The following is a 14,851-nucleotide window of genomic DNA, read 5'->3' on the forward strand; positions in this document are numbered from 1 at the left end:
ATTTATGAAGACAATTAAAAAGCACTGGGTGTTTGGGTATCCTGTGTTTGTCTGAGGTAATCAATCTACTAATATGTGAATTCCATACAAAGTATGAAACTGATTGGTCAGTTCTTGTTACGTCAATCTCGGCGCAGCATTCTGAAAAGTAAAATTTAAAGTTTGTCTGAAAAGAGATGTTTTCAACTGGGTACACCTCAAATATGCGAGCAGGGTTATGGAAATAATTGAGAAATATTTGAAATAATAGACTTGTGCGCGCAAAAGATGCGAAAAATTGGCAAAAAAAATACTTCTGATATGTCGTCAAGCATAACATCGGGAACTTACTTGAGTTTGACGCACACACGTACAGTAGTCTAATTATTTGTTTTGCAATAGGTCTGTTATGGACCTAATTTGTTACACCTTTACTAGATGATTATTTTTTTTTGCCTTATGTCTGTTATAGAGACATTACAAGTTTTGATAAAGATCTAATTATATTCCTTTGGAAATATGTTTAAGATTCACACTGTTAAACGTCTGTGTCCGACAAAATCGTGATTTAAATCGAAATATACTATACTATACTATACTATACTATACTATACTATACTATACTATACTATACTATACTATACTATACTATACTACACTATACTATACTATACTATACTATATTTTACTATACTATACTATACTATACTATACTATACTATACTATACTATACTATACTTTACTATACTATACTATACTATACTATACTATACTATACTATACTATACTATACTATACTATACTATACTTTATTATACTTTACTATACTATACTTTACTTTACTTTACTATACTATACTATACTATACTATACTATACTATACTATACTATAATATACTATACTTTACTATACTATACTATACTATACTTTACTATACTATACTATACTATACTATACTATACTATACTATATTTTACTATACTATACTATACTATACTATACTTTACTATACTATACTATACTATACTATACTATACTATACTATACTATACTTTACTTTACTTTACTTTACTTTACTTTACTTTACTTTACTTTACTTTACTATACTATACTATACTATACTATACTATACTATACTTTAATATACTTTACTATACTATACTATACTTTACTTTACTTTACTTTACTATACTATACTATACTATACTATACTATACTATACTATACTATACTATACTATACTATACTATACTATACTGGTTGTCCACATCTTGACACCAGGCTGAACATTAACTCAATGCATTTTGGGATTGTTTCACATGAATATAAGAAGCCACATGGGACCAACCTTTGACCTAGATCCATTTTGTTGCCTCGGTTGTTTCTCGCTAGGAATTTGATGAGGACTACAGTATGTAGTATGTAGAAGATTTAAATAAGGAAAGATAAAGTGTCTTACATATACAGTAGTACATAACGACAAAAAGGATGGATGGATGTTATAGCTGTGGCGAAAATCATTCAACAAATCAATTTTGCATCGATTGTGAGATTTTCAAAATGCATCTCTATTCTCTCTAGAATCGATTCTGAACTTCAGAACAGCAGATGGCACTGCAGGCTAGTTTTTAACTGTAAAGTCAAATGCTAACAAGGAAGAGTGCTTGTGTATTTGGATGAGTCATGAAAATTGGCTTTGATGTCAAGAGATTTATATAATCACAGCTAACCATGATTGGCTTAAAACTTTATTAATGACTATTTTAGCTTCAAGTGGTATTTGTAAGGAATTGGGTGCAAGCAGAGTGTTGCTGTTTGTAAAGTTTACAGCACCATCTTGTGTTAAAAACTAAACGCAAAATCAAGAGAATATCGATGCATTTAGAAAATCTCAGAATCAATGCTGAAATGATTTCTTGAATGATTTTTCACCACAACTCTAATGGACAGATGCATGCATGATTGGATAATAGGTGGATAGATGACAAATAATACAATTAAACCATTTGTTATTTTTAATATATATACTAAATATTTGAATCTAATAATGTAATCAGATCGTTTAATGCATTTGTAATAAATAATTAACCACAGTTCATTGACAGTGCTCAGCATATATGAGTACCACCACATTTTGAAAATGAATATTTTTATCCATTTTTCAGTGAATATGGGCAAATTATTTTGGTGCATTTAAACAAAACTGATTTACTAAACAGATATTTTTATTTTATTACTAAAATAATATTTTAGTCACTGAACATCTTTAGAAATGGAAAGATAATACATTTAAAATTCATGCACATTATTGCAAAAAAATACAAACCAGAACATTTCAACAAAATTTTATATATTTTTGTTTCTCTTGATTTTTGAAAATTTTATTTAATATTTTACCCTGATATATAAATTTGGGTGTACTCATTTTTGAACCATTATTGTAAGTTATTTTGTTAGATTAGCCAAAAGACGGCTCTCACTGAGCAGTATAGAGTCCCCTTAACTATACTAGGGCATTAGGACCCACACAGACCGCAGGTTGAACACCCCCTGCTGGCCTCACTAACACCACTTCCGGCAGCAACCACGCTTCCCATGTGGTCTCCCATCCAGGTACTTACCATGCGCAGCTCTGCTTAGCACTAGTGGGCAACCATGTGAGAGTTGCACAGAGCTAGCTAGCTGCCGACTGATTTTTGTAATTTTGCATGAACAATGGTTTGAACCGTTATATAGAGGTGGTCAAATATGTATTTATATTATCTATTATTTTAATTATTAACATTATTATTTAAAATACAGATCAGAGTAAAATATTTCTCAGTATTAAAGAACTGACCCCCCATCTTGTTTTGACCTCCTTCAGGGCAGGATCAAGCGTTAATTGGGGTGATCAAACACCCCTGTAATTTCCACCCTGATTGCTGTGCCATAGGAACTATGTGGTTTGTTAAGATCAGTTTGCCATTCATTTGCATGAGACCTTTTTTCAGATTCTCCACCTTGCATCTGCATTTCCACCAATTTTTTTTTTGGCTTTTCAATGTTTCAAGCATCTAACTCAGACTTTGAAGAATAACTCAAGTCCTTTTAATCTTGCCCTAATCTGTAAGTGTCCTAAAAGCACCAGCTCAGCTCTCCCCCCATGAACTTGCAGTGCACCAGTATTTTTCCCCCCTTTCCATGCCAGCCAACAGTTTCCATGGTAACAACGGCTTTGAGGGGAGTATCACATCAGTGAAGCTCCTTCAGCCCAGCGCTGCCAGCAGATGTGTGTGTGTGTGTGTGTGTGCCGCACCAATCGCACAGCTATGCACGGCTCAACCAAACGCTACAGATGAGAGGAGAGTGGAAAGAGCGAATTGAGCGGCGTTGCTTTTCACATGCAGCTGCTCCAGTGGTTGATGAATCTTTGAGTTAATACAGTCCTTTCCTCTGACTTCTCATCCAGGGCTTCTTGAGCCGCAGACTGAAGGGTTCCATTAAACGCACCAAAAGCCAGCCGAAGCTCGACCGCCACAGCAGCTTCAGGAACATCTTACCGGGCTTCAAGAGCGCGGAGAATGACAGGTAAGGTGGAACCATTTACCATCATTTAAGGCTTCTTGTTTGTCGAATTATCATTTATATTCATTTCAACACTTTAAACCATTATATTGACAGCTGTCAGTGGATCCTGTCTAATGTCACATTGCTTGTGTTTGGTCATTATACTTTGTCAAAATTTAGATTTTTTGCCAACAAGTTTGCCCTGTTGGCGTAGTTTTCATCCTGCTGAATTTTGTAGCATTCATCACGTTGTTCTCCGAACATTTATCTTCTCTATTCATCTCCATTAGGATTGTTTAGAGTCACTTAATGCGGTGCTAAAATGTCTGAGTCATCTTTCTCCCCGATGAATAGGGATCACAGAGTGAGAAATGAATTGGATTTACTTGCAGGATAAATGCTCTAGCTGCAGTCTAATTTGTGAAAGATGCTTATGAAATATTCGGCTCCCCGCGTGCTGTTTGGGTTGTCAAGAGCAGAAATATCAGGCTCCGGGATGCTGAGTCCATATGTTGTTTTGATGTGACTTCAGTACAGTGACCTACACGCAGCAGCTTGTTTCTCAGCCTCAGGTCAGTGTACGGTGCTTGTATACAAGCTTGTAGCAATGCGCACAGAAGTCAACTCAAGTGCACGGTGGACGATAAAGTCATTTGAGAAAGAAGACTGACCATTTACCTTTGCTAGTGCTGATATCTAAGCAATATTTTTCTTACATACCCAAACATATTTGTTCATTGTTTATTGGGATTAACCGGTTTTTCAGTCATCAAATTGCAGTTGTCAGTCGAGACTCATTTTTCCACCTGGTATTAACATATATTCAGATGTTTCCAATTTTGTTTAGGTGCTTCACTCTTATTTTTTAACACTCTGCATCGTTTTTGCTGGAGCACTGTTGAATAAAAAACTCCTTGTCATACAGGTAATGAGCCAAATGTAAAATAAGGGAATGAAAACGATGGCAACAATGATTTCAATTTTTAATTCCTGAATATGTTATCTCTCATAACATATCTTAAAGTGATCATTGATGTCCAGTAGGCATGGAGAAGGTGCTGTTTTATGGCTATTTGAACACATTTGACCTCATGAGCAGTTTACAGTATGAAAGCAGTCTGATTGAACTACCTCTGAAACTAGTGGACAAGCTTAGACTTTTCACAGTATACTTTTTCCACACCCCTATATAAGCAATGCAAGTTTATTTATATAGCACATTTCATACACAGTGGTTATTCAAAGTAAACAAGAACAAGAAAATAAAAATGATTAAAAGAATAAGAATGATTAAAAACGTTAACATGTGTTAAAACAGGTTTTAAAGGAATGAAAAAGAAAAGAAAGACATAACAGTGCAATCTACCGCACGTAGCACATTGCGAATGCAATAAAGGCACAGCTGAACAGATGTGTTTTCAGTCTTGATTTGAATGTGCCTAATGTTGGAGCACATCTGATCTTTTCTGGAAGCTGATTCCAGCAGCAGGAGGTGTAGTAGCTGAAGGCAGATTCACCCTGCTTTGACCGAACTCTTGGATTTGGAGTAATCTGTTAGGTTTGTATTCAGTGAGCATATCTGTAATGTATTGAGGTCCTAGGCCATTTAGTGATTTATAGACCAGTAATAATACTTTAAAATCTGTTCTGAATGTAGCTGGAAGCCAGTGTAAAGACCTGAGGATATATTATCATCAGCTTGTGATCTGATTCACAAAAACCCATCTTAATACCAGATGTAAACCCAGATTACAGATTTTTTTTCTTTCTTGCATTAGTTTCCCTAGTCTGAGGTCTTGTCTCTAGCTTTGTTTTTATATTTGAAAAGATAACAAAATCTTTCAGGACAAACATGATCTGGGTTGAGTTTCTTGTATCTTGGCTCTTAAGAGCATTCTGTACGTGCAAGGGTGCAAAGGTTTTTTGCAGCTCCATTTTGTTTCACAAAACTGCACGTAACATGATCGCGTGAAAACACTTTCTACATGCTACTTAGGAGTTGCTGTCCATTTCAAAATGTGCTGAAACATACACTTGTTTGGAGTCATAATCCTGATCGTTTATCCAAATAACCATTGGTCATGTTGATTAGCAATCAATATAAAAAAACTTAAGGTTAAAAAAAATTAGGTAATCAATATGAAACTCCCAATACATGGATATGTTTCAACCTTTGACATATATATATTTTTAGAATTTATCCCTATTGTTTTCCAGTCTTCAAGCATATTTAATTGTATTTAAATTTCATTATAACATTTTGTTCAGTAATTTAATTTAGATTTTACTTTAGTGTGTCTCAATTTGCGTGTGCGTGCGTGTGTGTGGGTGTGTGTATTTTTAAGATCTACTTAGGCTTACAATGCATTTGGGAAATGCAGCCCGTTCCATCTACATATGTTGTACTATGCAGCTATTTTTATAAAGGAAACTTTAGGAGAATCATCTGAGAGAAAGCTGACACCTTTAAAGAGCAACATTTGAGTATATACAGTTAGTGATACAAGTTTGAATCCTTTGCTTTTTCCTCACAAGTGTGCCGACAGTGTTAAATGTTCTATTTTTTTAAACCTTTATGGTTAACATCCCTGCCCTTCTTTAAAAAGTAAACAATGACTTAGGCCCATCCTAACTCCCTTAGCCCTTATTTTGCGCATTCACATTGTTTGTGTGTGTTTAGATAAATATGGCCACGGTGTAAATGCACACAGTACAGTTACGAGCTTATAACCACATTATATCGTTATGATAACATGATATCATTGCCTTCAGTGATTTCCTGAAGATAAATACCAAAAAAAAGGATGTCAAGCTCCAAAGGGGACTCTAAATACAGGTGCAAATGAGGTCTAAAACATTTATATCTGTCCACTTTCAGAGGTTGCGTTTGATTTATCTTCCTAGTATAATCATCTTCAGACAGCCACAGTGTACCACCAATTTGAATCACTGAAAGCACATGAAAATACCAGGTAGAAACAGGACCAATAAATATCATAAGAAAAATTCCATGACTCATCCCGCTGTATTTTATAAGCCATGAGATACCTCTGTAAATGCAAGCTGCTATTGACTAATAATTTTCTCTCACAATCAAATCCGGTGCCATTAGTCATTAGGCTCTTCTGCGGTACGTTTATAGTGTATCATGGTCAAATTTGCTTTTTATAATAGTGCATAGAGAGATATACTTAGCAGGACAATTTTACTTTTGCAGAAGAAATAATCTGATATTCTGATGAATAATGGGATATTCTGATCTGTTTACCATAAAAATGTACATTGACTTCATTTCAGTAGGGATGTATTCTCATTTTCTGAGAGAATCTCAAGAGCACAGTTTCCTACATGAGAATTTGTTGAGTCACTCTACAGGCCTGCAGACATTATAGCAAGCATGCCAAAGATTTCTCGACAGGTTACTGTCAACCTTGTGCTTTTGTGTCGCTGTGGTGTTAGCAGGAAAAAAAATGGCCTTGCTTGTCCAGAGATTTTATGCCTCATTAGAGAAGCATGTTATCCGGGGTGGAAGACCGTCAGCTCTGTGGCACCAAGGTGTGTGAGCTGGATATGACATACTGTTTTTTGGAAGCTGTAGCAGCCTCTGACTGGATTCTGCTGGTCACAGTAAGCTAAGGGTCATTTTCCCAAGCCTGTCTGTTTTGGCCTGCCAGGACCTGACACTTACAAAGCCCGAGCTGATGTTGGGTAGTTCAGACAGCATCTTTCAGCTGTTTTCAAGCATCAGCTCTAATATTTAGTGAAATTGAGTCTGTTTGTTTTTCTTTGCCTTCAGGTTTAATTTCCTGGGGCCTCATGTACGAAGACTTACATTGAATTCATACTAAAACATTGCGTATGGACAAAGCTGTAAATGTGTGTACGCAGTAAAAAATTCAGATGTATAAAACACTGCATACGCGGAATCCCACACATATTCTCTTTGTACATCCGAATTAACGTGAAACTGAGCGCACGTGCACGAGTGCAAAACCCCTCCCTGCCTGCTCCCCCTAATAAATATGGTAATGACTACACTTTGGCAAAACCAAACGAAAAAGCAATGGCAAAAGCAAGCAAGAAGAGAAACTTCACAGAATGTGAATTAAAGGTGCTCCTATCGGAGGTAGACCGGAGAAAAACTGTGTTATTTGAAAGTTTGTCCTCTGGAATTAATAACAAAAGAAAAAAATAGAGTGGAAGAGTTTAGCTGACGAGGTTAATGCAGTGGGGTCTGAACATCGCACTGTGAGTGAATTAAAAAAAAGAAATGGTCCGATGTAAAGGTGCAGGTTAAGCGGAGAACAGCGGCGCACCGTCAAAGTGTGAACCGAACAGGCAGGGGGGAACAGGGGATGCAGAACTAACACCCTTTGAGGAGAGAGTTGCCTCAATTGTGGGCGACACACAATTTTAGAGTTGATTTGAATATTTTATCTCAAATTGTGTCAGAGTTTAATTGACTTTTACAATTTTTACATTAAAAGATATTTTTAAAATATTATAAAATAAACAAAGTGCTAATTCCTAAAACAGAGTCTTGTGCAATAAGCAGGATGTTTTTCTAAACATTTTGGTACTTGTTTTATTGTATAATTTCATATGGTTGAATTGTTTAATTCATAGGTATGGTTAATTTTATTTTTTTAATCGAGAAATTAAGCCTTATAAACATGCTTATAAACGTGCAATGCAACATAAATGCCACATATTTATGCCTGTCTGACCTATTTTTGGCTCAAACTATAACAGGAGCAAAGACTTTAATTGGTTTGAAATCGAATGTCTAATAAGTGTAAAACGCCAAACTAACTTTTCCGCAGTTTAACAGCATGGTATGGAAACATTATAAACCTGCTAGACATGCGGATGATACCGTCCCATACAGATCGCATTGCACGGCTCAAAGATACTTTGTAGTGTGCAATTTAACATAATTGCCTTTAGGAGTCGCCATTGGAAATAAAACAAACATACACAAGAAATGCATGTACGCCAGACATGAAGTTGGCGTGGACCATCGCACATTCCCACGTTAATTTCATCGTTAGTAAATCCAAACGTGAGCATGAAATCTGGCGTACGCAGTGTTGATACATGAGGCCCCTGGTCTTTTGGTGCATAAACCCTCGATGTTGAAGATAAAAAAATCTTAATTTTTAATTAAAATGTAATCTTTTTTTTCTTATTTAATTATTTTACTAAAAGTTTTTTAACTGTCGCTTTAACATGAATTCAACAAAATGCAGTGTAGTATTGACTTTAATTTTGCTTTTGTAGCACTTTGTACTTTAGTATTTCAAATTTTTGCTTGATTTTAGTACTTTATCAGTTTGATGTCCAACATGCATTCTATACAACCCAGGCTCATTATGGAAACGTACCCCTGTACACATTTATGGAGAGCGCAATATACGTCCTAAGTGGTTAGTTTTTTGCAGTTTTTGTATTTGCGAATCCACCAGAGGCCGCTGTTCACAAATTTGATCACAAATTTTTCTCGCAAGTGCCATTCGCGCCCGCTCTAGTGTAAATCAGAGCCCACTGTCGACTGATTGACTCGCCCACCTCCTTCCCTAAAGACAACCCACAGTGTTTTCAAAAACAATCCCGAAAAAGAAAAGTCCTCATGGCCGCATGATTTTTACCACGTTTTTAGATTTTACCACATTCTCACCCTGTTATTTACTTGTTGATTTTATTTTTTAGATTTTTTATTATTTATTATTTTTATTGATTTGTTTTACCTGCTTTCTGGAATCTTCGTCGGACTCAAACCCCGTCATCATGGTCAACTCCTCCCGGCATCTCAAGTCTGCTGAAGTACATGAGGAGCCACTGGGCTAACTGGTAACAGCGAAAAAGCCGTCCACATGGAGTTAAGCAGTCAGCTGATAGCGTAAAAAGAAACAGAAGCCGTCTGTGGCGTCATACCACCCTGTAGCATTCATTTTAAAGAGGGAATGCAACCATAGGTACCTCTGGCTTCATAATTTACGCTCTCCAGAAATTTATACAGTGCTGTGTGTACACAATGAGCCTTTGTTGATTCTATAGGATGACAATGAACATCATAGCTGCCTTCATTTACAGAAGGGTTTTTTGGCAAGTTCTAGGAAAGTTATTTTTTTCAGTGCTTAATGCTAATACATGCCTAAAATTAAATTAGTTATTTATTGACATCAGTGGTTCAATAAAGCATCCTCAAAATTTATGGAAACTTTTCATTTTAAAAATGTTCCTTTAAAGTGAAAATAAGGTTCTTTAGATGGTTCAAAATACTTAATGGTTTATTTGCACAACAATATCTTTATACATCAATAAATTAAGGTTTTTAAAGAGGCATGATGTTGGAATAAATTGCTCTATTTTTTTTTTTTAGTCTCAGTTTTCTTGCCTGGAATGGGGTTTTTTTACGCACTGATGGCCGGCATCAGTATGTGTGGTTTAATCCTTTATGGACTGTATTATAGTGCATATTTTACCTTTTTACCTTTAACTCCATAAAAGCTTCCATTTAGATATCTGGTGTCCTTTGGGTGATGAATAAGCTTTTAAGCTTCTAACTGGCCACTGCAGAGGATTTCAAAAAACTAAATTGAACATGAACTGTCTGGATGTAACACGAATAAAAAGTTCATTTGTTTTGTAGCAGTTGGATGAAAATGCTAATTTAGTGTTGTTAAATATTTTAAGACGTTATTCTATTTATTGTTTATTAGATGTTATTTATTGCTGCAATAGATTTAAGTATAAGGAGCATCACAAAGGGGAAGACTTGATTTACAGTTGAAGTGAGAATTATTTGCCCCTCTTTTAATTTTTTTCTTTTTTAAATATTTCCCAAATGATGTTTGACAGTGCAAGGAAATTTTCACAGAATGTCTGATAATAATTTTCCTTCTGGAGAAAGTCTTATTTGTTTTATTTTGGCTAGAACAAAAGCAGCTTTAGATTTTTATGAACCATTTTAAGGTCAAAATTATTAGCCCCTTTAAGCAAATTTTTTGTCGATAGTCTACAGAGCAAACCATCATTATACAATAACTTGCCTAATTACCCTAACCTGCCTAGTTAGCCTAATTAACCTAGTTAAGCCTTTAAATGTCACTTTAAGCTGTATAGAAGTGTCTTGAAAAATATCTAGTAAAATTTATTACTTAAAATTATTTACTGTCATCATGGTAAAGATAAAGGAAATCGGTTATTAGAAATGAGTTAATAAAACTATTATGTTTAGAAATGTGCTGAAAAAATCTTTTCTCCATTAAACAGAAATTGGGGAAAAAAATAAACAAGGTAACTAATAATTCAGGGGGGACTTCAACTGTATATTTGTATATTGTTTATAAGAATATTTGTTGTAATTATTTTTATTCAAAGAATTACATTTAAAGTAGGTGCTGTACTTTGAACTTTATACGTATTATTATATACACTTAATAAACAATCTTTATTTAAATAAAAAATATACATATATATATTCTTATGGTTTTCTGTTTAGTGAATTATTGAGTTATTTTCTCATCACAGCAGTAAATTACATCTTTTTTTATTAGAATAACATAAAAATTGTACAAGAGGTACACAAATTGGGATCACATAGAAAGACAACCACACGTGTGTGTGTGTGTGTGTGTGTGTGCGTGCGTGCCTGCGTGCGTGCGTGCGTGTGTTTGTGTTTGTGTGTGTGCATGTAAAGGTAACTGGATGGACAGGTCAAAGAACATACATAAGAAAAAAAAAGAGAACCAATCAGTGGTAAGGAGTGACAACAATGATAGTAATGTAATAATAGTAATAATGACAGTAAAAAGAAAAAAAAAGACAACAGTAATAATAGCTGACAACAATAATCATAATAATAATAATAATAAATACAACAAGTACTACACTAACTACTACTACTAATGCTACAACTACTTCTGCTGCTACTACAACAGCCATAACAACGACTACTACTACTATGATGTCTACTACTACTGATACAACTACAACATCGACTACTACTACTGATACTACAACATCTACTATGACTGATAGTACTACAACATCGACTACTACTACTACTGATAATACTACAACATCTACTACGACTGATACTACTACAACGTTGACTACTACTGATAATACTACAACATCTACTACGACTGATACTACTACAATGTCTACTACGACTGATACTACTACAACAACATCTACTACTACTGATACTACTACAACAAAATCTAGTACTACTACTGCTGATACTACCACAACAACGACTGCTACTACTGCTACTACAACATCTACTATTGCTGATACTCCTGCACCAGTGACAACTACTACTACTACTACCACTACTACTACTATTACTACTACAACTACAACGTCTACTACGACAACAACAACAGCAACCTGAATAATGACAATGGTATAAATAATTATAATAATGATAATGACGAGATAACAGGAGGACAAGTCAAAACGGTAATAATAATAATGTTAACAAAAGTAGAAGTAATAATATTAATGATAATAGTTAGGAGGTATTCTAGTATTCTTTTAAGAATACTAAAATATTATTAATTTGTAAAATTGTGGTTGTATATATCCTTTACTAACATAATATTAGTGCTTTCATTAGATTAGTTACTATATTAAATTAAAAGCATGTATGAATCAAAGTTTGACATTTCCAAGCATTTTAATGTTTAATGCTATATCTAATGATATATTATATTACAAACAAAAGACTTTAATATGACCTTTCAACCTTAAGAGTGCTCTTTACATAGCATTTAAAAGGACGTTTACCTATTGATTTGAACCCTTTTCCCAGCAACCATTATCTGAACAATAACAGCAGTGAGATTTTCTCATCCTCATGTAATTAAAGAAGAAATAAGCGGGGTGGCTTCATCTCAGCATCATGATGGATAGCTCTATTCAAAGCATGTTTTTTATTCAGCAAAGGCCATCTTCTTCACCTCTGATTCACACTTCTGTCCATTTATTACAGTTATTGCCTGCAAAATCCTTTTTTTTTTAATCTAACCACACATTCTGCTTGAAACCGATTACTATAGCATCTTCTTTTTCTGGTTGTTTGTTTTAAGGCTCTTTTGCATCATCTAGTTGGACACAATGTGGTTTCCAGGTCAGCCTCCCGTCTCGCTGCCGGCTGTTTTGCCATGTCCCACTTAATTACAAGCCTGGGAGTCCTGTAATAGAGAGAATACATGGCCTTACTGCATTCTGCTAATATCAAGAGACATGCTCGCCCCGGGCCTTCCAGCGTTGAGCACCCTACGCCACAGATTACTGCCTTTTGTGCACATGTGGGTGGTCTTTGTCTTTCTTCTGTAGATGATAGAGTAATCGGAAGCTGTTATGTTATTGTGCTTATTTTGTGACCTGTGAATTCTGCCACTCTCACCATTGATGTGTGAAATGTATGATATATCAGTCAGGCTGCATTCACTCTTGGCTTGTTTGGTTAGATTAAAATGCACCATTTTATCCATTTAATCCTTGATGTGAATCAAAGATGGGTCTTGGTCCATTTCTAAATGAAATGCAGTTCGACTGTCTTAAGAATGGAAATGGACCACATTTATCTAAGTGAAGTTTAGTTATAAACAAATTTCGAGAGGATCACGTGCTTATGATTGCTAGCGGCTGGATCCGCATTATCCAATTCTCAATGCACCAATCAGACGACTCCTAAGCTACTACAAATATCCTGTGTTACGTACCACCGCTATCTTCGTTTTGAAGAATCCCCCCATCCACCCCTACTCCTCCTTCTTCCTAGATGGGTGACACGGTGGCTCAGTGCTTAGCACTGTTGCCTCACAGCAAGAATGTCTCTGGTTCTAGGCTTACCAAACCAGCAGACATTTCTATGCGGAGTTTGCATTTTCTCCTCACGTGGGTTTCCCCCGGGTTCCCCGGTTTCCTCCCACCATCCAAAAAACATGCAACATAAGTTAATTGACTAATCCAAACCGGCACTATAGACATGCTCCTAGTAAATGGTTATCTCTCAAGAGCAATCACTGGCTGTTCATTGGTTATTACAGCGGGGGGAGTTCTCGAGATCTACCTGAGCTCAAACTCCGCTCTCACCTTGCAACGGAAGGGAGCCCCGGGCTCGAGGATCTTATGAGCTCAGGGCTCTCTCCCGGGACAGCATGCCAAACAAGCTTATAATTAATCATCAGCTAAGTGTGAACTCTTGAAACTCCAAAAAATAATTTTGCTACTTGTTTCAGTTCATTTTAAATGAGTAGTTTGAACAACACAATTCTGGAGATTTTTTTGGGGGGGAAACCTAATTGTTTTATATTCAGTCTACTGAACATGGTAGGCAACTCGCCGTTAGAAAATACCGGAAGTTAGTCTTCATCCACATCATCTTCATATCAGAAATATTCTCCTTGTTGCTTCAAACAATCTCTCAAACCCCCTTCAGCAGAGTAAAACTTTTGATGATGCATTTTCTTTGTTTGCTTTTTGTAAATCAGCTGCTCTGCTTAAACTGTTAGCATAAAGCTATGCAGGGCTTCAGGTAGATAGATCAACTTCACCAATTGGAGAAAGTAAAGAATTGAAAAAAACCTCAAGAGAAACCAGGCTCAGTTGGGCACGACCATTTCTCCTATGGCCAAACGTCTTGTGCAGAGCTGCAGTCTAGGCGCCGGAGACTGAAGAGCGCTGGACGTCCATCGGGGAGAATCTGCAGGTGGGAGAGGTCACCGGCTGGTGTACAAGCTGTCCCTTCAGGATCAATGCGAGGACCATTTTATGCCACTCATTTTATAATGCCAGAATAAGAATATAAAATCCTCACAATGCAAGTACAGTCTTCCAAAGAACACATAATATTTTATTCTTAATAATATTTATTCTAAATAAATTATGATCATTTAAAGAATTGAATAATTAGAATTAGAATGTGAAAACATCTTAAACAAACAAATAATAATAATGATAAATATTAACAAGAATGTACGAGGTAAAATAACTAGATGTGTTAAAAATACCAGATGTGTTAGACACCCACATGAAAATATAACATAGTAATTTATAGTAAATACCATAGTTTTTTAACCATACTGACACTGACACCTCAAATAGAGCAGAAAATTTGTTTCTGATATTGTTTTTTTTTTTTTTTTTTTTCATGGGCGATTTAAATTGCATCACCAAAAATGGTTGAGGTCATGTACATGTGTTGTGCGATAAGTCGTTATATTGATTATTGTGACAGGCCTAGTGGAACCCTGCATTTTTAGAATGTAGGAAAAGATGTCTTAAAGGAATGGTTCACCCAAAGG

The 14,851-nt window shown here is 35.5% G+C and overlaps 1 protein-coding gene across 3 annotated transcripts in view; it reads left to right on the forward strand.

Moving 5' to 3' along the window:
- dab2ipa (DAB2 interacting protein a) overlaps nt 1-14,851 on the forward strand; it is a 217,478-nt gene that overhangs the window by 88,491 nt on the left and 114,136 nt on the right. For all 3 annotated transcript variants that reach the window (XM_056463984.1, XM_056463982.1, XM_056463983.1), the window contains exon 3: nt 3,433-3,551. In XM_056463984.1, coding sequence (XP_056319959.1) covers nt 3,433-3,551 — 119 coding nt within the window. The remainder of the gene's footprint in view (nt 1-3,432; nt 3,552-14,851) is intronic.

Source organism: Danio aesculapii, chromosome 8 (genome assembly GCF_903798145.1).
Source record: "Danio aesculapii chromosome 8, fDanAes4.1, whole genome shotgun sequence".
NCBI lineage: Eukaryota > Metazoa > Chordata > Actinopteri > Cypriniformes > Danionidae > Danio > Danio aesculapii.